This window comes from Crinia signifera, chromosome 6, assembly GCF_055691185.1.
Source record: "Crinia signifera chromosome 6, ASM5569118v1, whole genome shotgun sequence".
Lineage (NCBI taxonomy): Eukaryota > Metazoa > Chordata > Amphibia > Anura > Myobatrachidae > Crinia > Crinia signifera.
Window position 1 is genome coordinate 8848724 of NC_139222.1, and position 25948 is coordinate 8874671.

The 25948-nt window shown below is 48.8% G+C and overlaps 2 protein-coding genes across 2 annotated transcripts in view; one reads left to right on the top strand and one right to left on the bottom strand.

Annotated features, from left to right (window-relative positions):
* The window catches only part of LOC146009910 (uncharacterized), a 272626-nt gene that overhangs the window by 115456 nt on the left and 131222 nt on the right, over positions 1-25948 (bottom strand). The gene's annotated exons all lie outside the window — the stretch shown is intronic.
* The window catches only part of LOC146009924 (uncharacterized), a 29228-nt gene continuing 7313 nt past the window's right edge, over positions 4034-25948 (top strand). Inside the window, exons 1-5 of the mRNA XM_083150560.1 lie at positions 4034-4319; positions 5307-5430; positions 24685-24782; positions 25129-25240; positions 25756-25850. Coding sequence (XP_083006686.1) covers positions 5346-5430; positions 24685-24782; positions 25129-25240; positions 25756-25850 — 390 coding nt within the window. The 5' untranslated portion in view covers positions 4034-4319; positions 5307-5345. The remainder of the gene's footprint in view (positions 4320-5306; positions 5431-24684; positions 24783-25128; positions 25241-25755; positions 25851-25948) is intronic.

Below are 25948 nucleotides of genomic sequence, written 5' to 3' on the forward strand. Positions count from 1 at the left end.
GGTCTGGGGGTACTTGAGTCCCGGGCCCCGACAGAAATGGGGCCCCAGACCCACTGGCAGCGTTGGGTTAGTTAGGGGTTAAAGTGCACCGGAGCAGGTCGTCCGTCCACCGGCGAGTCCCAGTGCCTGGTGTCCCCTTAGAAGCTAGAATGCTGTGGCTCCCTGCACCACCCCATAGATCTCTTCCTTACCATGCTGGCTGCTTTACAGCTGTCAGTAGGAGCCACATGCGGGAGAGCTGGCAGGGGGAGCTGCATGCTGGGGAGCTGTCAGGGGGAGCCACCTGCAGGAGAGCAGGCATGGGGAGCCGCACGCTGGGGAGCTGGCAGGGTGAGCTGCACATGGGAGAGCGGACAGGGGGAGCCACACGCTGGGGAGTTGGCAGGGGGAGCCGCATATGGGAGAGCTGACAGGGGGAGCCACACGCTGGGGAGTTAGCAGGGGGAGCCGCACATGGGAGAGCTAGCAGGGGGAGCCGCCCGCTGGGGAGCTGGCAGGGGGAGCCACACGCTGGGGAGTTGGCAGGGGGAGCCGCACTCTGGGGAGCTGACAGGGGGAGCCACACGCTGGGGAGTTAGCAGGGGGAGCCGCACATGGGAGAGCTAGCAGGGGGAGCCGCACTCTGGGGAGCTGGCAGGGGCAGCCGCACGTGGGAGAGCTGACAGGGGGAGCCGCACGCTGGGGAGTTGGCAGGGGGAGCCACATGTGGGAGAGCTGGCAGAGGCCATTAAGACATCAATTGCACCATTTCAAATGTGGCTCCAGAAAGTAGCCAATTGGTGCTTGCAGCATGGCACCACCCACAATGGCTGCTCCTGACATTCCATGAGTTAAGGCTCCACCTTTGAATGCTGTCAGCACTGATTTCCACTATTACCTGAGAGTAAAACTTTTTTTATGTTGAACACAATGTGACACTCCGCCAATGATTGATTCTTATGTATACCATGTAAGCAGAGTCTGCAGTGGGCTGACAACTAGCCCATGCTCCTCACATACCTAAATACCAGGAGCACGCTGAGCCCGGGCCAAGCTTTATGTATGCTCAAATTAGACAGTCGCCACTTTGTAACCATGCCCCTCTCTTGTGAGACCATGCCCCATTCTTTCTCTTTCTCCTATGGCTTTCTTCAATACCCATGGGAAACACAATAGGGGGGCCCGGGCCCCACTATCTCTGGTGGCAGCCCTGCCGTCACCACTTACTTCTCAGCCACCCACTGCCTCTTTCTGTCACCCACAACTTCTCCATCACCTTGTGTCTCCCCAGTCACCCACTACCTCTCCATCACCCACTGTCTCCCAAGTCACCACCAGCCTCTCCCCATGGGGCAGTGTGGGGGACGACGACATACTGTATATTTGCACCTGAGACCATCACTGGCAAGTTCCACAATTGCACTTTGCCCTAAATGATGGGGTACTGTAGTTTCTGCGTGCTCAGAACACCCCTAATCTTTCTCTATTTCCTCCATCAACATTGTAGATATATAAAATACAGAATGGTTTTCATAGCGTAATACGGTTTATAAAAAATGCGAATAAAATCGGGATTGTCCAACTGGTACTTGTATAATATCTGGGCGCCCGATTTTTTGATTGTATGCGATTTTAGCCAAAATTGCATGCGATGCAATGTGATTTTTCCATAGGAATCACTGTTAAATGGTCCCAAATGGCCCCGTGCCCCCCCATTGTTTGTATGCCCCCTCATTGTTAACGCCACCCCACCATCAACGCCATCCCGAAGTGTGGCAAGCGCAGCGAGCCCGCGAGGGGCGGTGGTACGTGTCCTCCGACCTTTTGATACCCCCACTATCCACGTCGGCGTGGAGTTGATTTTATATAGTGTGGCGGGGCTCGCTGCGCTCGCCACACTATATAAAATCAACTCCACACCAACGTGGATAGTGGGGGTATGAAAAGTTCGTAGGACGCGTACCGCCGCCCCTCGCGGGCTTGCTGCGCTCGCCACGCTTCGGGATGGCGTTGATGGTGGGGTGGCGTTAACAATGAGGGGGCATACAAACAATGGGGGGGCCTGGGGGGCATTTCACATTGACCCTAATGGTCTCAGGGATCATTTGGGACCATTTAACATTGGTTCCTATGGGAAAATCGCATCGCATCTGATTGATGCCTTAAGTTAAGGCATACAATCAAAAAATCGGGCGCCCAGATATTACACAAGTACCGTCCAACTCATACCAGAGGGTAACTGTCAAGGGATATGTATGAAGATTGCAGGTACCACCTTCCGTTTTTTTTTATTGAATCCCCCCCATAGTGGTGATAGTTACTCTAATGTATGGTATTATCAATAGAATAATCCATCCAGTGACTTAAGGCCATACCGGGTACCCAGAGTGGAAATAGAAGGCGGTGCTCTCCTTTCTTTAAGACACAACAGCATTGCTGTAGGTCGCTATATAAACACTTTGTTCTGTTACCTCACATTCTGGGACTCTTCAGACCAAGGGGGCTGCAAAGGGTGTGTCTGAGTCAGCAGTGACTGTAGCTAATCTCTGTGACATGAGTGGAGAGAGATCTGTCCTAGTTCAGCAGCCCCCTTCCATGGGACCCCTTTGACAGCTGGAGCCCAGCACCCAGTGCCTCCAATGACTCTGGGATTTACACCACTAAAGACATCTCGGTACTTATGTAGTAACTGGGCTGCCGATTTTGAAATCGGGTCCATCGCATCGCATCGCACCCGACCAAATCGCATGCGATGCGATGCGATGCGATGGACCCGATTTTTCCATAGGATTCAATGTTAAAATGGACTGAGTCCATTTTAACATGGAATTCAATGGGAAAAAGGGGTCCTTTTCATACCCCTACTATCCAAGTGGGCATGGAGTTGGATATAAATCTGTGGCGAGCGTAGCGAGCCACCGAGCCCGAAGCGTGGCGAGCGTAGCGAGCCCCGCGAGGGGACACAGAATACCGTCCCCTCGCGGGGCTCGCTTCGCTCGCCACGCTTCGGGCTCGGTGGCTCGCTACGCTCGCCACAGGTTTATATCCAACTCCATGCCCACTTGGATAGTAGGGGTATGAAAAGGACCCCTTTTTCCCATTGAATTTCATGTTAAAATGGACTCAGTCCATTTTAACATTGAATCCTATGGAAAAATCGGGTCATCGCATCGCATCGCATCGTATGCGATGCGATATCGCATCGCATCGCATCTGATTGTATGCCTTAACTTAAGGCATACAATCAAAAAATCGGCAGCCCAGATACTACATAAGTACCCTATTTTATATTGTTTGGCGTTTGAGGTGGACTACAGGATTTTTAGTAGCCGCACCCCAAACATTTTCTTGGGGGTAGTGCATATATTATGTATTGTGGCAGGAACAGCATTCCTCCACATAAAGGTAATGTGGAGAATCCGATCCAGGTTTTACAGCGTCAGCAGCAGGAGAACTGTTGCTATCAGGGTTGGGCTGATTAAGCAGCACCTGTGCTCTCCTGTTATAAGTGTTTCCAGGACAGATGGTCAATGCACAGGAACGGTCATCCGGCAATTAGCAGGACCACAAATGCTGCCCTGTGTGCCAGTCTGAATCGCGCACTGAGATAGCGCAGAATGCCCCAATTTGTTTCTAAAATTGTATTGAACCAGATACATATCTGTTATATCATTGTGATATTCAGAACTGAAATAAATACAATTATTAATAATTATATAATATACAGTATGGCTATACACTGAGGGCGGTGTTACTACGCCACGGGGTTCATTCAGGGGCGGGTGCAGTTGCTATCCTTCCTATGTCTCCCATAGCAACCAGTGAGTTTCTACTTAGTATATTATGTAGGATTGCTTTGATAAATACTTCCTTAAAAACCTGGGTTTGTCAGGGGTAGTAATTAGCACATGCCCTGTCCCTGTCATTGGTAAACTGTGTTATGCATTGTGTATTGTGCCATTATTGTAAACACCTCCAGGGGGCGCTGAAGTAACACCAAGAGAACCATTGGGGCTGTCTCAGTCATAGGGAAGCCGTGCCCCCACAGCTGCTGGGCAACTACAAGTCTCAGCCTGCCAGAAATAGAACGCTTGGTTTCCGAGACATGAAGTTATACAACAGAAGGAGAAGGGCGACAATGCAAAACAGGAGGGCTCTCTCGCGATGCATCTTAGGCGTTGCAGTTTTGTGTGGAACGCAGAGGGAGTAAGTCAGGTGGAACGCAAAATGCGGAAGTTTGGCGGAACGCATAGGGCGGAAGTCAGGTGGAACGCACAAGGCGGAAGTGGTAGAAAAAAAATCTTCCGAGTGAGCGGAGAGATTGATGTGAATGGCAGCGGGTAATTATTTTACATTATACGTCTATTATATGATTTATTACATGTCTGTGTCAAATTATATCCTCGTACACTGTATAATACATATGGAGCAGACTCTGGTGTCTCCTGTATGTGTCATGTTATTCCCTCATACGCTGTATAGTACATATGGAGCAGACTCTGGTGTCTCCTGTATGTGTCATGTTATTCCCTCATACGCTGTATAATACATATGGAGCAGACTCCGGTGTCTCCTGTCTGTGTCATGTTATTCCCTCATACGCTGTATAGTACATATGGAGCAGACTCTGGTGTCTCCTGTTCGTGTCATGTTATTCCCTCATACGCTGTATAATACATATGGAGCAGACTCTGGTGTCTCCTGTCTGTGTCATGTTATTCCCTCATACGCTGTATAGTACATATGGAGCAGACTCTGGTGTCTCCTGTCTGTGTCATGTTATTCCCTCATACGCTGTATAATACATATGGAGCAGACTCCGGTGTCTCCTGTCTGTGTCATGTTATTCCCTCATACGCTGTATAGTACATATGGAGCAGACTCTGGTGTCTCCTGTTCGTGTCATGTTATTCCCTCATACGCTGTATAATACATATGGAGCAGACTCCGGTGTCTCCTGTCTGTGTCATGTTATTCCCTCATACGCTGTATAATACGTATGGAGCAGACTCCGGTGTCTCCTGTCTGTGTCATGTTATTCCCACAATATGACACCAAGGCTTCCGGCTGACCACTGCTCTGACTTCTGTGCCCTCATTGTATAGGCAGTGTGACCAGGACATATGTGTGTGGAGTTTGTATGGTCTCCCTGCATTTTCGTGGACTTCCTTCAGGTGCATTTGTTTCCTCTCTCAGTTGGTTTATACAATCCAGTACTCCCAGAATCCTCTGCACCGTCATTTCACATCATGGCGGCCTCGTGGTTCAGGTATTACATCGGCACTACTGATACTAACGCTCTTGTGCTGTATCATTGTGTGTGTCAGGTTCCTATAAGGTGTGAGGATGTCGCTGTCTATCTCTCCATGGAGGAGTGGGAGTATATAGAGGAACACAGGGGTCTGTACAAGGACGTGATGATGGAGAATCACCGGCCCCTCACATCACTGGGTAAGAGGAGACTGTCATGTAGTGTAATGGAGAGAGCAGCTATGGGGCCACCTAGATACACAGCATCTGATAATCACACACATACCATGTCCTCAGTCACTGTGTGTCTCCTACAGATGGGCCAGTAGCAGAGATACCCCAGAGAGATGTCCCCGTCCTCTGTATTCCCAGGATAATCACATATATACAATGTACTCAGTCACTGTGTGACTCCTACAGATGGGCCCAGTAACAGGAATACCCCAGAGAGATGTCGCCATCCTCTGTATTCCCAGGATAATCACATACATACCATGTCCTCAGTCACTGTGTGTCTCCTACAGATGGGGCCAGTAACAGGAATACCCCAGAGAGATGTCCCCGTCCTCTGTATTCCCAGGATAATTACATATATACAATGTCCTCAGTCACTGTGTGTCTCCTACAGATGGGGCCAGTAACAGGAATACCCCAGAGAGATGTCCCCGTCCTCTGTATTCCCAGGATAATCACATATATACCATGTCCTCAGTCACTGTGTGTCTCCTACAGATGGGGCCAGTAACAGGAATACCCCAGAGAGATGTCCCTGTCCTCTGTATTCCCAGGATAATCACATATATACCATGTCCTCAGTCACTGCGTGTCTCCTACAGATGGGCCCAGTAACAGGAATACCCCAGAGAGATGTCCCCGTCCTCTGTATTCCCAGGATAATCACATATATACAATGTCCTCAGTCACTGCGTGTCTCCTACAGATGGGGTCAGTAACAGGAATACCCCAGAGAGATGTCCCCGTCCTCTGTATTCCCAGGATAATCACATATATACAATGTCCTCAGTCACTGTGTGTCTCCTACAGATGGGCCCAGTAACAGGAATACCCCAGAGAGATGTCCCCGTCCTCTGTATTCCCAGGATAATCACATATATACAATGTCCTCAGTCACTGCGTGTCACCTACAGGTGGGCCCAGTAACAGGAATACCCCAGAGAGATGTCCCCGTCCTCTGTATTCCCAGGATAATCACATATATACCATGTCCTCAGTCACTGTGTGTCTCCTACAGATGGGCCCAGTAACAGGAATACCCCAGAGAGATGTCCCCGTCCCCTGTATTCCCAGGATAATCACATATATACCATGTCCTCAGTCACTGTGTGTCTCCTACAGATGGGCCCAGTAACAGGAATACCCCAGAGAGATGTCCCCGTCCTCTGTATTCCCAGGATAATCACATATATACCATGTCCTCAGTCACTGTGTGTCTCCTACAGATGGGGCCAGTAACAGGAATACCCCAGAGAGATGTCCCCGTCCTCTGTATTCCCAGGATAATCACATATATACAATGTCCTCAGTCACTGTGTGTCTCCTACAGATGGGGCCAGTAACAGGAATACCCCAGAGAGATGTCCCCGTCCTCTGTATTCCCAGGATAATCACATATATACAATGTCCTCAGTCACTGTGTGTCTCCTACAGATGGGCCCAGTAACAGGAATACCCCAGAGAGATGTCCCCGTCCTCTGTATTCCCAGGATAATCACATATATACAATGTCCTCAGTCACTGCGTGTCTCCTACAGATGGGCCCAGTAACAGGAATACCCCAGAGAGATGTCCCCGTCCTCTGTATTTCCAGGATAATCACATATATACAATGTCCTCAGTCACTGCGTGTCACCTACAGGTGGGCCCAGTAACAGGAATACCCCAGAGAGATGTCCCCGTCCTCTGTATTCCCAGGATAATCACATATATACCATGTCCTCAGTCACTGTGTGTCTCCTACAGATGGGCCCAGTAACAGGAATACCCCAGAGAGATGTCCCCGTCCTCTGTATTCCCAGGATAATCACATATGTACCATGTACTCAGTCACTGCGTGTCTCCTACAGATGGGCCCAGTAACAGGAATACCCCAGAGAGATGTCCCCGTCCTCTGTATTCCCAGGATAATCACATATATACAATGTCCTCAGTCACTGTGTGTCTCCTACAGATGGGCCCAGTAACAGGGATACCCCAGAGAGATGTCCCCGTTCTCTGTATTCCCAGGATAATCACATATATACCATGTCCTCAGTCACTGTGTGTCTCCTACAGATGGGCCCAGTAACAGGAATACCCCAGAGAGATGTCCCCGTCCTCTGTATTCCCAGGATAATCACATATATACCATGTCCTCAGTCACTGCGTGTCTCCTACAGATGGGCCCAGTAACAGGAATACCCCAGAGAGATGTCCCCGTCCTCTGTATTCCCAGGATAATCAAATATATACCATGTCCTTAGTCACTGTGTGTCTCCTACAGATGGGCCCAGTAACAGAGATACCCCAGTGAGATGTCCCCGTCCTCTGTATTCCCAAGATAATCACATATATACCATGTACTCAGTCACTGCGTGTCTCCTACAGATGGGGCCAGTAACAGAGATACCCCAGAGAGATGTCCCCATCCTCTGTATTCCCAGGATAATCACATATATACAATGTCCTCAGTCACTGTGTGTCTCCTACAGATGGGCCCAGTAACAGATATACCCCAGAGAGATGTCCCCGTCCTCTGTATTCCCAGGATAATCACATATGTACCATGTACTCAGTCACTGCGTGTCTCCTACAGATGGGCCCAGTAACAGGAATACCCCAGAGAGATGTCCCCGTCCTCTGTATTCCCAAGATAATCACTTATATACAATGTCCTCAGTCACTGTGTGTCTCCTACAGATGGGCCCAGTAACAGGAATACCCCAGAGAGATGTCCCCGTTCTCTGTATTCCCAGGATAATCACATATATACCATGTACTCAGTCACTGCGTGTCTCCTACAGATATGGCCAGTAACAGAGATACCCCAGAGAGATGTCCCCATCCTCTGTATTCCCAGGATAATCACATATATACAATGTCCTCAGTCACTGTGTGTCTCCTACAGATGGGCCCAGTAACAGAGATACCCCAGAGAGATGTCCCCGTCCTCTGTATTCCCAGGATAATCACATATATACAATGTCCTCAGTCACTGTGTGTCTCCTACAGATGGGGCCAGTAACAGAGATACCCCAGAGAGATGTCCCCATCCTCTGTATTCCCAGGATAATCACATATATACCATGTACTCAGTCACTGCGTGTCTCCTACAGATGGGCCCAGTAACAGGAATACCCCAGAGAGATGTCCCCGTCCTCTGTATTCCCAGGATAATCACATATATACAATGTCCTCAGTCACTGTGTGTCTCCTACAGATGGGCCCAGTAACAGGAATACCCCAGAGAGATGTCCCCGTCCTCTGTATTCCCAGGATAATCACATATATACCATGTCCTCAGTCACTGTGTGTCTCCTACAGATGGGGCCAGTAACAGGAATACCCCAGAGAGATGTCCCCGTCCTCTGTATTCCCAGGATAATCACATATATACAATGTCCTCAGTCACTGTGTGTCTCCTACAGATGGGCCCAGTAACAGGAATACCCCAGAGAGATGTCCCCGTCCTCTGTATTCCCAGGATAATCACATATATACCATGTCCTTAGTCACTGTGTGTCTCCTACAGATGGGCCCAGTAACAGAGATACCCCAGAGAGATGTCCCCGTCCTCTGTATTCCCAGGATAATCACATATATACCATGTCCTCAGTCACTGCGTGTCTCCTACAGATGGGCCCAGTAACAGAGATACCCCAGAGAGATGTCCCCGTCCTCTGTATTCCCAGGATAATCACATATATACCATGTCCTCAGTCACTGTGTGTCTCCTACAGATGGGCCCAGTAACAGGAATACCCCAGAGAGATGTCCCCGTCCTCTGTATTCCCAGGATAATCACATATATACAATGTCCTCAGTCACTGTGTGTCTCCTACAGATGGGCCAGTAACAGGAATACCCCAGAGAGATGTCCCCGTCCTCTGTATTCCCAGGATAATCACATATATACCATGTCCTCAGTCACTGCGTGTCTCCTACAGATGGGGCCAGTAACAGGAATACCCCAGAGAGATGTCCCCGTCCTCTGTATTCCCAGGATAATCACATATATACAATGTCCTCAGTCACTGCGTGTCTCCTACAGATGGGCCCAGTAACAGGAATACCCCAGAGAGATGTCCCCGTCCTCTGTATTCCCAGGATAATCACATATATACAATGTCCTCAGTCACTGTGTGTCTCCTACAGATGGGCCCAGTAACAGGAATACCCCAGAGAGATGTCCCCGTCCTCTGTATTCCCAGGATAATCACATATATACCATGTCCTCAGTCACTGCGTGTCTCCTACAGATGGGCCCAGTAACAGGAATACCCCAGAGAGATGTCCCCGTCCTCTGTATTCCCAGGATAATCACATATATACAATGTCCTCAGTCACTGTGTGTCTCCTACAGATGGGCCCAGTAACAGGAATACCCCAGAGAGATGTCCCCGTCCTCTGTATTCCCAGGATAATCACATATATACAATGTCCTCAGTCACTGTGTGTCTCCTACAGATGGGCCCAGTAACAGAGATACCCCAGAGAGATGTCCCCGTCCTCTGTATTCCCAGGATAATCACATATATACCATGTCCTCAGTCACTGCGTGTCTCCTACAGATGGGCCCAGTAACAGAGATACCCCAGAGAGATGTCCCTGTCCTCTGTATTCCCAGGATAATCACATATATACCATGTCCTCAGTCACTGCGTGTCTCCTACAGATGGGCCCAGTAACAGGAATACCCCAGAGAGATGTCCCCGCCCTCTGTATTCCCAGGATAATCACATATATATATACAATGTCCTCAGTCACTGCGTGTCTCCTACAGATGGGGCCAGTAACAGAGATACCCCAGAGAGATGTCCCCGTCCTCTGTATTCCCAGGATAATCACATATATACAATGTCCTCAGTCACTGTGTGTCTCCTACAGATGGGCCCAGTAACAGAGATACCCCAGAGAGATGTCCCCGTCCTCTGTATTCCCAGGATAATCACATATATACAATGTCCTCAGTCACTGCGTGTCTCCTACAGATGGGGCCAGTAACAGGAATACCCCAGAGAGATGTCCCCGTCCTCTGTATTCCCAGGATAATCACATATATACAATGTACTCAGTCACTGCGTGTCTCCTACAGATGGGCCCAGTAACAGGAATACCCCAGAGAGATGTCCCCGTCCTCTGTATTCCCAGGATAATCACATATATACAATGTCCTCAGTCACTGTGTGTCTCCTACAGATGGGCCCAGTAACAGGGATACCCCAGAGAGATGTCCCCGTCCTCTGTATTCCCAGGATAATCACATATATACCATGTCCTCAGTCACTGTGTGTCTCCTACAGATGGGCCCAGTAACAGGAATACCCCAGAGAGATGTCCCCGTCCTCTGTATTCCCAGGATAATCACATATATACAATGTCCTCAGTCACTGTGTGTCTCCTACAGATGGGCCCAGTAACAGGAATACCCTAGAGAGATGTCCCCGTCCTCTGTATTCCCAGGATAATCACATATATACCATGTCCTTAGTCACTGTGTGTCTCCTACAGATGGGCCCAGTAACAGGAATACCCCAGAGAGATGTCCCCGTCCTCTGTATTCCCAGGATAATCACATATATACCATGTCCTCAGTCACTGCGTGTCTCCTACAGATGGGCCCAGTAACAGAGATACCCCAGAGAGATGTCCCTGTCCTCTGTATTCCCAGGATAATCACATATATACCATGTCCTCAGTCACTGTGTGTCTCCTACAGATGGGCCCAGTAACAGGAATACCCCAGAGAGATGTCCCCGTCCTCTGTATTCCCAGGATAATCACATATATACAATGTCCTCAGTCACTGCGTGTCTCCTACAGATGGGCCCAGTAACAGAGATACCCCAGAGAGATGTCCCCGTCCTCTGTATTCCCAGGATAATCACATATATACCATGTCCTCAGTCACTGTGTGTCTCCTACAGATGGGCCCAGTAACAGAGATACCCCAGAGAGATGTCCCCGTCCTCTGTATTCCCAGGATAATCACATATATACCATGTCCTCAGTCACTGCGTGTCTCCTACAGATGGGCCCAGTAACAGAGATACCCCAGAGAGATGTCCCTGTCCTCTGTATTCCCAGGATAATCACATATATACCATGTCCTCAGTCACTGCGTGTCTCCTACAGATGGGCCCAGTAACAGGAATACCCCAGAGAGATGTCCCCATCCTCTGTATTCCCAGGATAATCACATATATACAGTGTCCTCAGTCACTGTGTGTCTCCTACAGATGGGCCAGTAACAGGAATACCCCAGAGAGATGTCCCCGGCCTCTTTATTCCCAGGATAATCACATATATACAATGTCCTTAGTCACTGCGTGTCTCCTACAGATGGGCCAGTAACAGGAATACCCCAGAGAGATGTCCCCGTCCTCTGTATTCCCAGGATAATCACATATATATACAATGTCCTCAGTCACTGCGTGTCTCCTACAGATGGGGCCAGTAACAGAGATACCCCAGAGAGATGTCCCCGTCCTCTGTATTCCCAGGATAATCACATATATACAATGTCCTCAGTCACTGTGTGTCTCCTACATATGGGCCCAGTAACAGAGATACCCCAGAGAGATGTCCCCGTCCTCTGTATTCCCTGGATAATCACATATATACAATGTCCTCAGTCACTGTGTGTCTCCTACATATGGGCCCAGTAACAGGAATACCCCAGAGAGATGTCCCCGTCCTCTGTATTCCCAGGATAATCACATATATACAATGTCCTCAGTCACTGTGTGTCTCCTACATATAGGCCCAGTAACAGGAATACCCCAGAGAGATGTCCCCGTCCTCTGTATTCCCAGGATAATCACATATATACCATGTCCTCAGTCACTGCGTGTCTCCTACAGATGGGGCCAGTAACAGGAATACCCCAGAGAGATGTCCCCGTCCTCTGTATTCCCAGGATAATCACATATATACCATGTCCTCAGTCACTGCGTGTCTCCTACAGATGGGTCCAGTAACAGAGATACCCCAGAGAGATGTCCCCGTCCTCTGTATTCCCAGGATTATCACATATATACAATGTCCTCAGTCACTGCGTGTCTCCTACAGATGGGCCAGTAACAGGAATACCCTAGAGAGATGTCCCCGTCCTCTGTATTCCCAGGATAACCACATATATACCATGTCCTCAGTCACTGCGTGTCTCCTACAGATGGGGCCAGTAACAGAGATAACCCAGAGAGATGTCCCCGTCCTCTGTATTCCCAGGATAATCACATATATACCATGTCCTCAGTCACTGTGTGTCTCCTACAGATGGGCCCAGTAACAGGAATACCCCAGAGAGATGTCCCCGTCCTCTGTATTCCCAAGATAATCACTTATATACAATGTCCTCAGTCACTGTGTGTCTCCTACAGATGGGCCCAGTAACAGGAATACCCCAGAGAGATGTCCCCGTTCTCTGTATTCCCAGGATAATCACATATATACCATGTACTCAGTCACTGCGTGTCTCCTACAGATGGGGCCAGTAACAGAGATACCCCAGAGAGATGTCCCCATCCTCTGTATTCCCAGGATAATCACATATATACAATGTCCTCAGTCACTGTGTGTCTCCTACAGATGGGCCCAGTAACAGAGATACCCCAGAGAGATGTCCCCGTCCTCTGTATTCCCAGGATAATCACATATATACAATGTCCTCAGTCACTGTGTGTCTCCTACAGATGGGGCCAGTAACAGAGATACCCCAGAGAGATGTCCCCATCCTCTGTATTCCCAGGATAATCACATATATACCATGTACTCAGTCACTGCGTGTCTCCTACAGATGGGCCCAGTAACAGGAATACCCCAGAGAGATGTCCCCGTCCTCTGTATTCCCAGGATAATCACATATATACAATGTCCTCAGTCACTGTGTGTCTCCTACAGATGGGCCCAGTAACAGGGTTACCCCAGAGAGTTGTCCCCGTCCTCTGTATTCCCAGGATAATCACATATATACCATGTCCTCAGTCACTGTGTGTCTCCTACAGATGGGCCCAGTAACAGGAATACCCCAGAGAGATGTCCCCGTCCTCTGTATTCCCAGGATAATCACATATATACAATGTCCTCAGTCACTGTGTGTCTCCTACAGATGGGCCCAGTAACAGGAATACCCCAGAGAGATGTCCCCGTCCTCTGTATTCCCAGGATAATCACATATATACCATGTCCTTAGTCACTATGTGTCTCCTACAGATGGGCCCAGTAACAGAGATACCCCAGAGAGATGTCCCCGTCCTCTGTATTCCCAGGATAATCACATATATACCATGTCCTCAGTCACTGCGTGTCTCCTACAGATGGGCCCAGTAACAGAGATACCCCAGAGAGATGTCCCTGTCCTCTGTATTCCCAGGATAATCACATATATACCATGTCCTCAGTCACTGTGTGTCTCCTACAGATGGGCCCAGTAACAGGAATACCCCAGAGAGATGTCCCCGTCCTCTGTATTCCCAGGATAATCACATATATACAATGTCCTCAGTCACTGTGTGTCTCCTACAGATGGGCCCAGTAACAGGAATACTCCCAGAGAGATGTCCCCGTCCTCTGTATTCCCAGGATAATCACATATATACCATGTCCTTAGTCACTGTGTGTCTCCTACAGATGGGCCCAGTAACAGAGATACCCCAGAGAGATGTCCCCGTCCTCTGTATTCCCAGGATAATCACATATATACCATGTCCTCAGTCACTGCGTGTCTCCTACAGATGGGCCCAGTAACAGAGATACCCCAGAGAGATGTCCCTGTCCTCTGTATTCCCAGGATAATCACATATATACCATGTCCTCAGTCACTGCGTGTCTCCTACAGATGGGCCCAGTAACAGGAATACCCCAGAGAGATGTCCCCGTCCTCTGTATTCCCAGGATAATCACATATATACAGTGTCCTCAGTCACTGTGTGTCTCCTACAGATGGGCCAGTAACAGGAATACCCCAGAGAGATGTCCCCGGCCTCTGTATTCCCAGGATAATCACATATATATATACAATGTCCTCAGTCACTGCGTGTCTCCTACAGATGGGGCCAGTAACAGAGATACCCCAGAGAGATGTCCCCGTCCTCTGTATTCCCAGGATAATCACATATATACAATGTCCTCAGTCACTGTGTGTCTCCTACAGATGGGCCCAGTAACAGAGATGCCCCAGAGAGATGTCCCCGTCCTCTGTATTCCCAGGATAATCACATATATACAATGTCCTCAGTCACTGCGTGTCTCCTACAGATGGGGCCAGTAACAGGAATACCCCAGAGAGATGTCCCCGTCCTCTGTATTCCCAGGATAATCACATATATACCATGTCCTCAGTCACTGCGTGTCTCCTACAGATGGGCCCAGTAACAGGAATACCCCAGAGAGATGTCCCCGTCCTCTGTATTCCCAGGATAATCACATATATACAATGTACTCAGTCACTGTGTGTCTCCTACAGATGGGCCCAGTAACAGAGATACCCCAGAGAGATGTCCCCGTCCTCTGTATTCCCAGGATAATCACATATATACAATGTCCTCAGTCACTGTGTGTCTCCTACAGATGGGCCCAGTAACAGGGATACCCCAGAGAGATGTCCCCGTCCTCTGTATTCCCAGGATAATCACATATATACCATGTCCTCAGTCACTGTGTGTCTCCTACAGATGGGCCCAGTAACAGGAATACCCCAGAGAGATGTCCCCGTCCTCTGTATTCCCAGGATAATCACATATATACAATGTCCTCAGTCACTGTGTGTCTCCTACAGATGGGCCCAGTAACAGGAATACCCTAGAGAGATGTCCCCGTCCTCTGTATTCCCAGGATAATCACATATATACCATGTCCTTAGTCACTGTGTGTCTCCTACAGATGGGCCCAGTATCAGGAATACCCCAGAGAGATGTCCCCGTCCTCTGTATTCCCAGGATAATCACATATATACCATGTCCTCAGTCACTGCGTGTCTCTTACAGATCGGCCCAGTAACAGAGATACCCCAGAGAGATGTCCCTGTCCTCTGTATTCCCAGGATAATCACATATATACCATGTCCTCAGTCACTGTGTGTCTCCTACAGATGGGCCCAGTAACAGGAATACCCCAGAGAGATGTCCCCGTCCTCTGTATTCCCAGGATAATCACATATATACAATGTCCTCAGTCACTGTGTGTCTCCTACAGATGGGCCCAGTAACAGAGATACCCCAGAGAGATGTCCCCGTCCTCTGTATTCCCAGGATAATCACATATATACCATGTCCTCAGTCACTGTGTGTCTCCTACAGATGGCCCAGTAACAGGAATACCCCAGAGAGATGTCCCCGTCCTCTGTATTCCCAGGATAATCACATATATACCATGTCCTTAGTCACTGTGTGTCTCCTACAGATGGGCCCAGTAACAGAGATACCCCAGAGAGATGTCCCCGTCCTCTGTATTCCCAGGATAATCACATATATACCATGTCCTCAGTCACTGCGTGTCTCCTACAGATGGGCCCAGTAACAGAGATACCCCAGAGAGATGTCCCTGTCCTCTGTATTCCCAGGATAATCACATATATACCATGTCCTCAGTCACTGCGTGTCTCCTACAGATGGGCCCAGTAACAGGAATACCCCAGAGAGATGTCCCCATCCTCTGTATTCCCAGGATAATCACATATATACAGTGTCCTCAGTCACTGTGTGTCTCCTACAGATGGGCCAGTAACAGGAATACCCCAGAGAGATGTCCCCGGCCTCTTTATTCCCAGGATAATCACATATATACAATGTCCTTAGTCACTGCGTGTCTCCTACAGATGGGCCAGTAACAGGAATACCCCAGAGAGATGTCCCCGTCCTCTGTATTCCCAGGATAATCACATATATACCATGTCCTCAGTCACTGCGTGTCTCCTACAGATGGGCCCAGTAACAGAGATACCCCAGAGAGATGTCCCTGTCCTCTGTATTCCCAGGATAATCACATATATACCATGTCCTCAGTCACTGCGTGTCTCCTACAGATGGGCCCAGTAACAGGAATACCCCAGAGAGATGTCCCCGTCCTCTGTATTCCCAGGATAATCACATATATACAGTGTCCTCAGTCACTGTGTGTCTCCTACAGATGGGCCAGTAACAGGAATACCCCAGAGAGATGTCCCCGGCCTCTGTATTCCCAGGATAATCACATATATATATACAATGTCCTCAGTCACTGCGTGTCTCCTACAGATGGGGCCAGTAACAGAGATACCCCAGAGAGATGTCCCCGTCCTCTGTATTCCCAGGATAATCACATATATACAATGTCCTCAGTCACTGTGTGTCTCCTACAGATGGGCCCAGTAACAGGAATACCCCAGAGAGATGTCCCCGTCCTCTGTATTCCCAGGATAATCACATATATACCATGTCCTCAGTCACTGTGTGTCTCCTACAGATGGGCCCAGTAACAGAGATACCCCAGAGAGATGTCCCCGTCCTCTGTATTCCCAGGATAATCACATATATACAATGTCCTCAGTCACTGCGTGTCTCCTACAGATGGGGCCAGTAACAGGAATACCCCAGAGAGATGTCCCCGTCCTCTGTATTCCCAGGATAATCACATATATACCATGTCCTCAGTCACTGCGTGTCTCCTACAGATGGGCCCAGTAACAGGAATACCCCAGAGAGATGTCCCCGTCCTCTGTATTCCCAGGATAATCACATATATACAATGTACTCAGTCACTGTGTGTCTCCTACAGATGGGCCCAGTAACAGAGATACCCCAGAGAGATGTCCCCGTCCTCTGTATTCCCAGGATAATCACATATATACAATGTCCTCAGTCACTGTGTGTCTCCTACAGATGGGCCCAGTAACAGGGATACCCCAGAGAGATGTCCCCGTCCTCTGTATTCCCAGGATAATCACATATATACCATGTCCTCAGTCACTGTGTGTCTCCTACAGATGGGCCCAGTAACAGGAATACCCCAGAGAGATGTCCCCGTCCTCTGTATTCCCAGGATAATCACATATATACAATGTCCTCAGTCACTGTGTGTCTCCTACAGATGGGCCCAGTAACAGGAATACCCTAGAGAGATGTCCCCGTCCTCTGTATTCCCAGGATAATCACATATATACCATGTCCTTAGTCACTGTGTGTCTCCTACAGATGGGCCCAGTATCAGGAATACCCCAGAGAGATGTCCCCGTCCTCTGTATTCCCAGGATAATCACATATATACCATGTCCTCAGTCACTGCGTGTCTCTTACAGATCGGCCCAGTAACAGAGATACCCCAGAGAGATGTCCCTGTCCTCTGTATTCCCAGGATAATCACATATATACCATGTCCTCAGTCACTGTGTGTCTCCTACAGATGGGCCCAGTAACAGGAATACCCCAGAGAGATGTCCCCGTCCTCTGTATTCCCAGGATAATCACATATATACAATGTCCTCAGTCACTGTGTGTCTCCTACAGATGGGCCCAGTAACAGAGATACCCCAGAGAGATGTCCCCGTCCTCTGTATTCCCAGGATAATCACATATATACCATGTCCTCAGTCACTGTGTGTCTCCTACAGATGGCCCAGTAACAGGAATACCCCAGAGAGATGTCCCCGTCCTCTGTATTCCCAGGATAATCACATATATACCATGTCCTTAGTCACTGTGTGTCTCCTACAGATGGGCCCAGTAACAGAGATACCCCAGAGAGATGTCCCCGTCCTCTGTATTCCCAGGATAATCACATATATACCATGTCCTCAGTCACTGCGTGTCTCCTACAGATGGGCCCAGTAACAGAGATACCCCAGAGAGATGTCCCTGTCCTCTGTATTCCCAGGATAATCACATATATACCATGTCCTCAGTCACTGCGTGTCTCCTACAGATGGGCCCAGTAACAGGAATACCCCAGAGAGATGTCCCCATCCTCTGTATTCCCAGGATAATCACATATATACAGTGTCCTCAGTCACTGTGTGTCTCCTACAGATGGGCCAGTAACAGGAATACCCCAGAGAGATGTCCCCGGCCTCTTTATTCCCAGGATAATCACATATATACAATGTCCTTAGTCACTGCGTGTCTCCTACAGATGGGCCAGTAACAGGAATACCCCAGAGAGATGTCCCCGTCCTCTGTATTCCCAGGATAATCACATATATATACAATGTCCTCAGTCACTGCGTGTCTCCTACAGATGGGCCCAGTAACAGAGATACCCCAGAGAGATGTCCCTGTCCTCTGTATTCCCAGGATAATCACATATATACCATGTCCTCAGTCACTGCGTGTCTCCTACAGATGGGCCCAGTAACAGGAATACCCCAGAGAGATGTCCCCATCCTCTGTATTCCCAGGATAATCACATATATACAGTGTCCTCAGTCACTGTGTGTCTCCTACAGATGGGCCAGTAACAGGAATACCCCAGAGAGATGTCCCCGGCCTCTTTATTCCCAGGATAATCACATATATACAATGTCCTTAGTCACTGCGTGTCTCCTACAGATGGGCCAGTAACAGGAATACCCCAGAGAGATGTCCCCGTCCTCTGTATTCCCAGGATAATCACATATATATACAATGTCCTCAGTCACTGCGTGTCTCCTACAGATGGGGCCAGTAACAGAGATACCCCAGAGAGATGTCCCCGTCCTCTGTATTCCCAGGATAATCACATATATACAATGTCCTCAGTCACTGTGTGTCTCCTACATATGGGCCCAGTAACAGAGATACCCCAGAGAGATGTCCCCGTCCTCTGTATTCCCTGGATAATCACATATATACAATGTCCTCAGTCACTGTGTGTCTCCTACATATGGGCCCAGTAACAGGAATACCCCAGAGAGGTGTCCCCGTCCTCTGTATTCCCAGGATAATCACATATATACAATGTCCTCAGTCACTGTGTGTCTCCTACATATGGGCCCAGTAACAGGAATACCCCAGAGAGATGTCCCCGTCCTCTGTATTCCCAGGATAATCACATATATACCATGTCCTCAGTCACTGCGTGTCTCCTACAGATGGGGCCAGTAACAGGAATACCCCAGAGAGATGTCCCCGTCCTCTGTATTCCCAGGATAATCACATATATACCATGTCCTCAGTCACTGCGTGTCTCCTACAGATGGGTCCAGTAACAGAGATACCCCAGAGAGATGTCCCCGTCCTCTGTATTCCCAGGATTATCACATATATACAATGTCCTCAGTCACTGCGTGTCTCCTACAGATGGGCCAGTAACAGGAATACCCTAGAGAGATGTCCCCGTCCTCTGTATTCCCAGGATAACCACATATATACCATGTCCTCAGTCACTGCGTGTCTCCTACAGATGGGCCCAGTAACAGGAATACCCCAGAGAGATGTCCCCGTCCTCTGTATTCCCAAGATAATCACTTATATACAATGTCCTCAGTCACTGTGTGTCTCCTACAGATGGGCCCAGTAACAGGAATACCCCAGAGAGATGTCCCCGTTCTCTGTATTCCCAGGATAATCACATATATACCATGTCCTCAGTCACTGTGTGTCTCCTACAGATGGGCCCAGTAACAGGAATACCCCAGAGAGATGTCCCCGTCCTCTGTATTCCCAAGATAATCACTTATATACAATGTCCTCAGTCACTGTGTGTCTCCTACAGATGGGCCCAGTAACAGGAATACCCCAGAGAGATGTCCCCGTTCTCTGTATTCCCAGGATAATCACATATATACCATGTACTCAGTCACTGCGTGTCTCCTACAGATGGGGCCAGTAACAGAGATACCCCAGAGAGATGTCCCCATCCTCTGTATTCCCAGGATAATCACATATATACCATGTCCTCAGTCACTGTGTGTCTCCTACAGATGGGCCCAGTAACAGGAATACCCCAGAGAGATGTCCCCGTCCTCTGTATTCCCAGGATAATCACATATATACAATGTCCTCAGTCACTGTGTGTCTCCTACAGATGGGCCCAGTAACAGAGATACCCCAGAGAGATGTCCCCGTCCTCTGTATTCCCAGGATAATCACATATATACAATGTCCTCAGTCACTGTGTGTCTCCTACAGATGGGGCCAGTAACAGAGATACCCCAGAGAGATGTCCCCATCCTCTGTATTCCCAGGATAATCACATATATACCATGTACTCAGTCACTGTGTGTCTCCTACAGATGGGCCCAGTAACAGGAATACCCCAGAGAGATGTCCCCGTCCTCTGTATTCCCAGGATAATCACATATATACAATGTCCTCAGTCACTGTGTGTCTCCTACAGATGGGCCCAGTAACAGGAATACCCCAGAGAAATGTCCCCGTCCTCTGTATTCCCAGGATAATCACATATATACCATGTCCTCAGTCACTGTGTGTCTCCTACAGATGGGCCCAGTAACAGGAATACCCCAGAGAGATGTCCCCGTCCTCTGTATTCCCAGGATAATCACATATATACAATGTCCTCAGTCACTGTGTGTCTCCTACAGATGGGCCCAGTAACAGGAATACCCCAGAGAGATGTCCCCGTCCTCTGTATTCCCAGGATAATCACATATATACCATGTCCTTAGTCACTGTGTGTCTCCTACAGATGGGCCCAGTAACAGAGATACCCCAGAGAGATGTCCCCGTCCTCTGTATTCCCAGGATAATCACATATATACCATGTCCTCAGTCACTGCGTGTCTCCTACAGATGGGCCCAGTAACAGAGATACCCCAGAGAGATGTCCCTGTCCTCTGTATTCCCAGGATAATCACATATATACCATGTCCTCAGTCACTGTGTGTCTCCTACAGATGGGCCCAGTAACAGGAATACCCCAGAGAGATGTCCCCGTCCTCTGTATTCCCAGGATAATCACATATATACAATGTCCTCAGTCACTGTGTGTCTCCTACAGATGGGCCCAGTAACAGGAATACCCCAGAGAGATGTCCCCGTCCTCTGTATTCCCAGGATAATCACATATATACCATGTCCTTAGTCACTGTGTGTCTCCTACAGATGGGCCCAGTAACAGAGATACCCCAGAGAGATGTCCCCGTCCTCTGTATTCCCAGGATAATCACATATATACCATGTCCTCAGTCACTGCGTGTCTCCTACAGATGGGCCCAGTAACAGAGATACCCCAGAGAGATGTCCCTGTCCTCTGTATTCCCAGGATAATCACATATATACCATGTCCTCAGTCACTGCGTGTCTCCTACAGATGGGCCCAGTAACAGGAATACCCCAGAGAGATGTCCCCGTCCTCTGTATTCCCAGGATAATCACATATATACAGTGTCCTCAGTCACTGTGTGTCTCCTACAGATGGGCCAGTAACAGGAATACCCCAGAGAGATGTCCCCGGCCTCTGTATTCCCAGGATAATCACATATATATATACAATGTCCTCAGTCACTGCGTGTCTCCTACAGATGGGGCCAGTAACAGAGATACCCCAGAGAGATGTCCCCGTCCTCTGTATTCCCAGGATAATCACATATATACAATGTCCTCAGTCACTGTGTGTCTCCTACAGATGGGCCCAGTAACAGAGATACCCCAGAGAGATGTCCCCGTCCTCTGTATTCCCAGGATAATCACATATATACAATGTCCTCAGTCACTGCGTGTCTCCTACAGATGGGGCCAGTAACAGGAATACCCCAGAGAGATGTCCCCGTCCTCTGTATTCCCAGGATAATCACATATATACCATGTCCTCAGTCACTGCGTGTCTCCTACAGATGGGCCCAGTAACAGGAATACCCCAGAGAGATGTCCCCGTCCTCTGTATTCCCAGGATAATCACATATATACAATGTACTCAGTCACTGTGTGTCTCCTACAGATGGGCCCAGTAACAGAGATACCCCAGAGAGATGTCCCCGTCCTCTGTATTCCCAGGATAATCACATATATACAATGTCCTCAGTCACTGTGTGTCTCCTACAGATGGGCCCAGTAACAGGGATACCCCAGAGAGATGTCCCCGTCCTCTGTATTCCCAGGATAATCACATATATACCATGTCCTCAGTCACTGTGTGTCTCCTACAGATGGGGCCAGTAACAGGAATACCCCAGAGAGATGTCCCCGTCCTCTGTATTCCCAGGATAATCACATATATACAATGGCCTCAGTCACTGTGTGTCTCCTACAGATGGGCCCAGTAACAGGAATACCCCAGAGAGATGTCCCCGTCCTCTGTATTCCCAGGATAATCACATATATACAATGTCCTCAGTCACTGTGTGTCTCCTACAGATGGGCCCAGTAACAGGAATACCCTAGAGAGATGTCCCCGTCCTCTGTATTCCCAGGATAATCACATATATACCATGTCCTTAGTCACTGTGTGTCTCCTACAGATGGGCCCAGTATCAGGAATACCCCAGAGAGATGTCCCCGTCCTCTGTATTCCCAGGATAATCACATATATACCATGTCCTCAGTCACTGCGTGTCTCTTACAGATCGGCCCAGTAACAGAGATACCCCAGAGAGATGTCCCTGTCCTCTGTATTCCCAGGATAATCACATATATACCATGTCCTCAGTCACTGTGTGTCTCCTACAGATGGGCCCAGTAACAGGAATACCCCAGAGAGATGTCCCCGTCCTCTGTATTCCCAGGATAATCACATATATACAATGTCCTCAGTCACTGTGTGTCTCCTACAGATGGGCCCAGTAACAGAGATACCCCAGAGAGATGTCCCCGTCCTCTGTATTCCCAGGATAATCACATATATACCATGTCCTCAGTCACTGTGTGTCTCCTACAGATGGCCCAGTAACAGGAATACCCCAGAGAGATGTCCCCGTCCTCTGTATTCCCAGGATAATCACATATATACCATGTCCTTAGTCACTGTGTGTCTCCTACAGATGGGCCCAGTAACAGAGATACCCCAGAGAGATGTCCCCGTCCTCTGTATTCCCAGGATAATCACATATATACCATGTCCTCAGTCACTGCGTGTCTCCTACAGATGGGCCCAGTAACAGAGATACCCCAGAGAGATGTCCCTGTCCTCTGTATTCCCAGGATAATCACATATATACCATGTCCTCAGTCACTGCGTGTCTCCTACAGATGGGCCCAGTAACAGGAATACCCCAGAGAGATGTCCCCATCCTCTGTATTCCCAGGATAATCACATATATACAGTGTCCTCAGTCACTGTGTGTCTCCTACAGATGGGCCAGTAACAGGAATACCCCAGAGAGATGTCCCCGGCCTCTTTATTCCCAGGATAATCACATATATACAATGTCCTTAGTCACTGCGTGTCTCCTACAGATGGGCCAGTAACAGGAATACCCCAGAGAGATGTCCCCGTCCTCTGTATTCCCAGGATAATCACATATATACAATGTCCTCAGTCACTGTGTGTCTCCTACATATGGGCCCAGTAACAGAGATACCCCAGAGAGATGTCCCCGTCCTCTGTATTCCCTGGATAATCACATATATACAATGTCCTCAGTCACTGTGTGTCTCCTACATATGGGCCCAGTAACAGGAATACCCCAGAGAGATGTCCCCGTCCTCTGTATTCCCAGGATAATCACATATATACAATGTCCTCAGTCACTGTGTGTCTCCTACATATGGGCCCAGTAACAGGAATACCCCAGAGAGATGTCCCCGTCCTCTGTATTCCCAGGATAATCACATATATACCATGTCCTCAGTCACTGCGTGTCTCCTACAGATGGGGCCAGTAACAGGAATACCCCAGAGAGATGTCCCCGTCCTCTGTATTCCCAGGATAATCACATATATACCATGTCCTCAGTCACTGCGTGTCTCCTACAGATGGGTCCAGTAACAGAGATACCCCAGAGAGATGTCCCCGTCCTCTGTATTCCCAGGATTATCACATATATACAATGTCCTCAGTCACTGCGTGTCTCCTACAGATGGGCCAGTAACAGGAATACCCCAGAGAGATGTCCCCGTCCTCTGTATTCCCAGGATAACCACATATATACCATGTCCTCAGTCACTGCGTGTCTCCTACAGATGGGGCCAGTAACAGAGATAACCCAGAGAGATGTCCCCGTCCTCTGTATTCCCAGGATAATCACATATATACCATGTCCTCAGTCACTGTGTGTCTCCTACAGATGGGCCAGTAACAGGAATACACCAGAGAGATGTCCCCCGTCCTCTGTATTCCCAGGATAATCACATATATACAATGTACTCAGTCACTGTGTGTCTCCTACAGATGGGCCCAGTAACAGGAATACCCCAGAGAGATGTCCCCGTCCTCTGCATTTCCAGAACCACACAGAGGAGAATCACAGGGTCCCACAGGAAGATCAGGTAGGTGGAACTGCTAACAGTCTCGTCAGATACCAAAGTACAAATGTGACTACAAGATATGGGATCAGTATGGAATCCCGGCGGTCAACCTCCCGACCACTGAAATCCCGACAAGGGGGACACGTTGATCGCCCCCCCTTGCGGGCTTGTTGCGCTCTCCATGCAGCAAGCCCAGTGCCTCGCTACACTCGCCACCCATAGAGGGACAAAGTGCCGGGATTTCTATTGCATCCCCAATATATGATTTGTAGAGGAGATGTATGCATCCTATACACTGATATTTGTCTGTTAATCTTCATTAAAATACATCATTCCATCGTATTTTATTGCTGTGTGGATTATTTAGGATGAAGACCTCATCAATATTAAAGTCGAAGATACAGATGGAGAAGAGGAGACGTATGTGATGGGTGACCAGGAGGATGAGGAGGAGGAAATCCCTACAGATAACAGCACAGGTGAGTAATAATCACTAAGTAGAGGAAAATCATATTCCACGTTCTCATATTAGGAGACATGGGAAGTCCTGAGTGGATTGTGACCTTCCCGTTATCTGCCTGGAGGCTCGGAATATAATATGTGGGTTCTCCCACCCTCAGGAGGCTGGGCACCTCCCTGTTCCTCACGTGACCTTAGAGCAGGGGGAGTGTGAGTAAGTTCTTCTAGTTGCGACCTCTCCAGTTCCAGAGAGGTTTGGACCTCTCCAGTTCTGATATTATGGTGCTTATCACCTGGTATGTGCCACCGTGCGGCCTTCACCACCTCTACTTGGAAGTTCTGGTGAACATCTGGTGTAAGGCTTTTGGAGTTCATCATTTATTCCACCACAGAATTTTTATTTTATCAAGTCATCTGCTTACACCACATGTGGTGGACATAGTTCTTATTCTGGAGTTTTTCTGTCGGATCTGGATTCCGAGAACGAGTTGTCTCAGTGTTGTCTTTTCTCGGTCTCTGGTCGTGTGTCTTACAGATGGATCCAGTAGCAGAACCGCCCCAGAGTGTCCGTCTTCTCCTTCCTCCCGGGACCACACAGATGAAGATCACAGTGGCCTGCAAGACTACCAGGTAGCTGGAAGGTTCGCATGTACTTGCATGCAGACAACACATAATCCAGGCAAGGTGGCTTCTGGGTAGAAGGCACCTTATGACCTAGAGCAGATAAC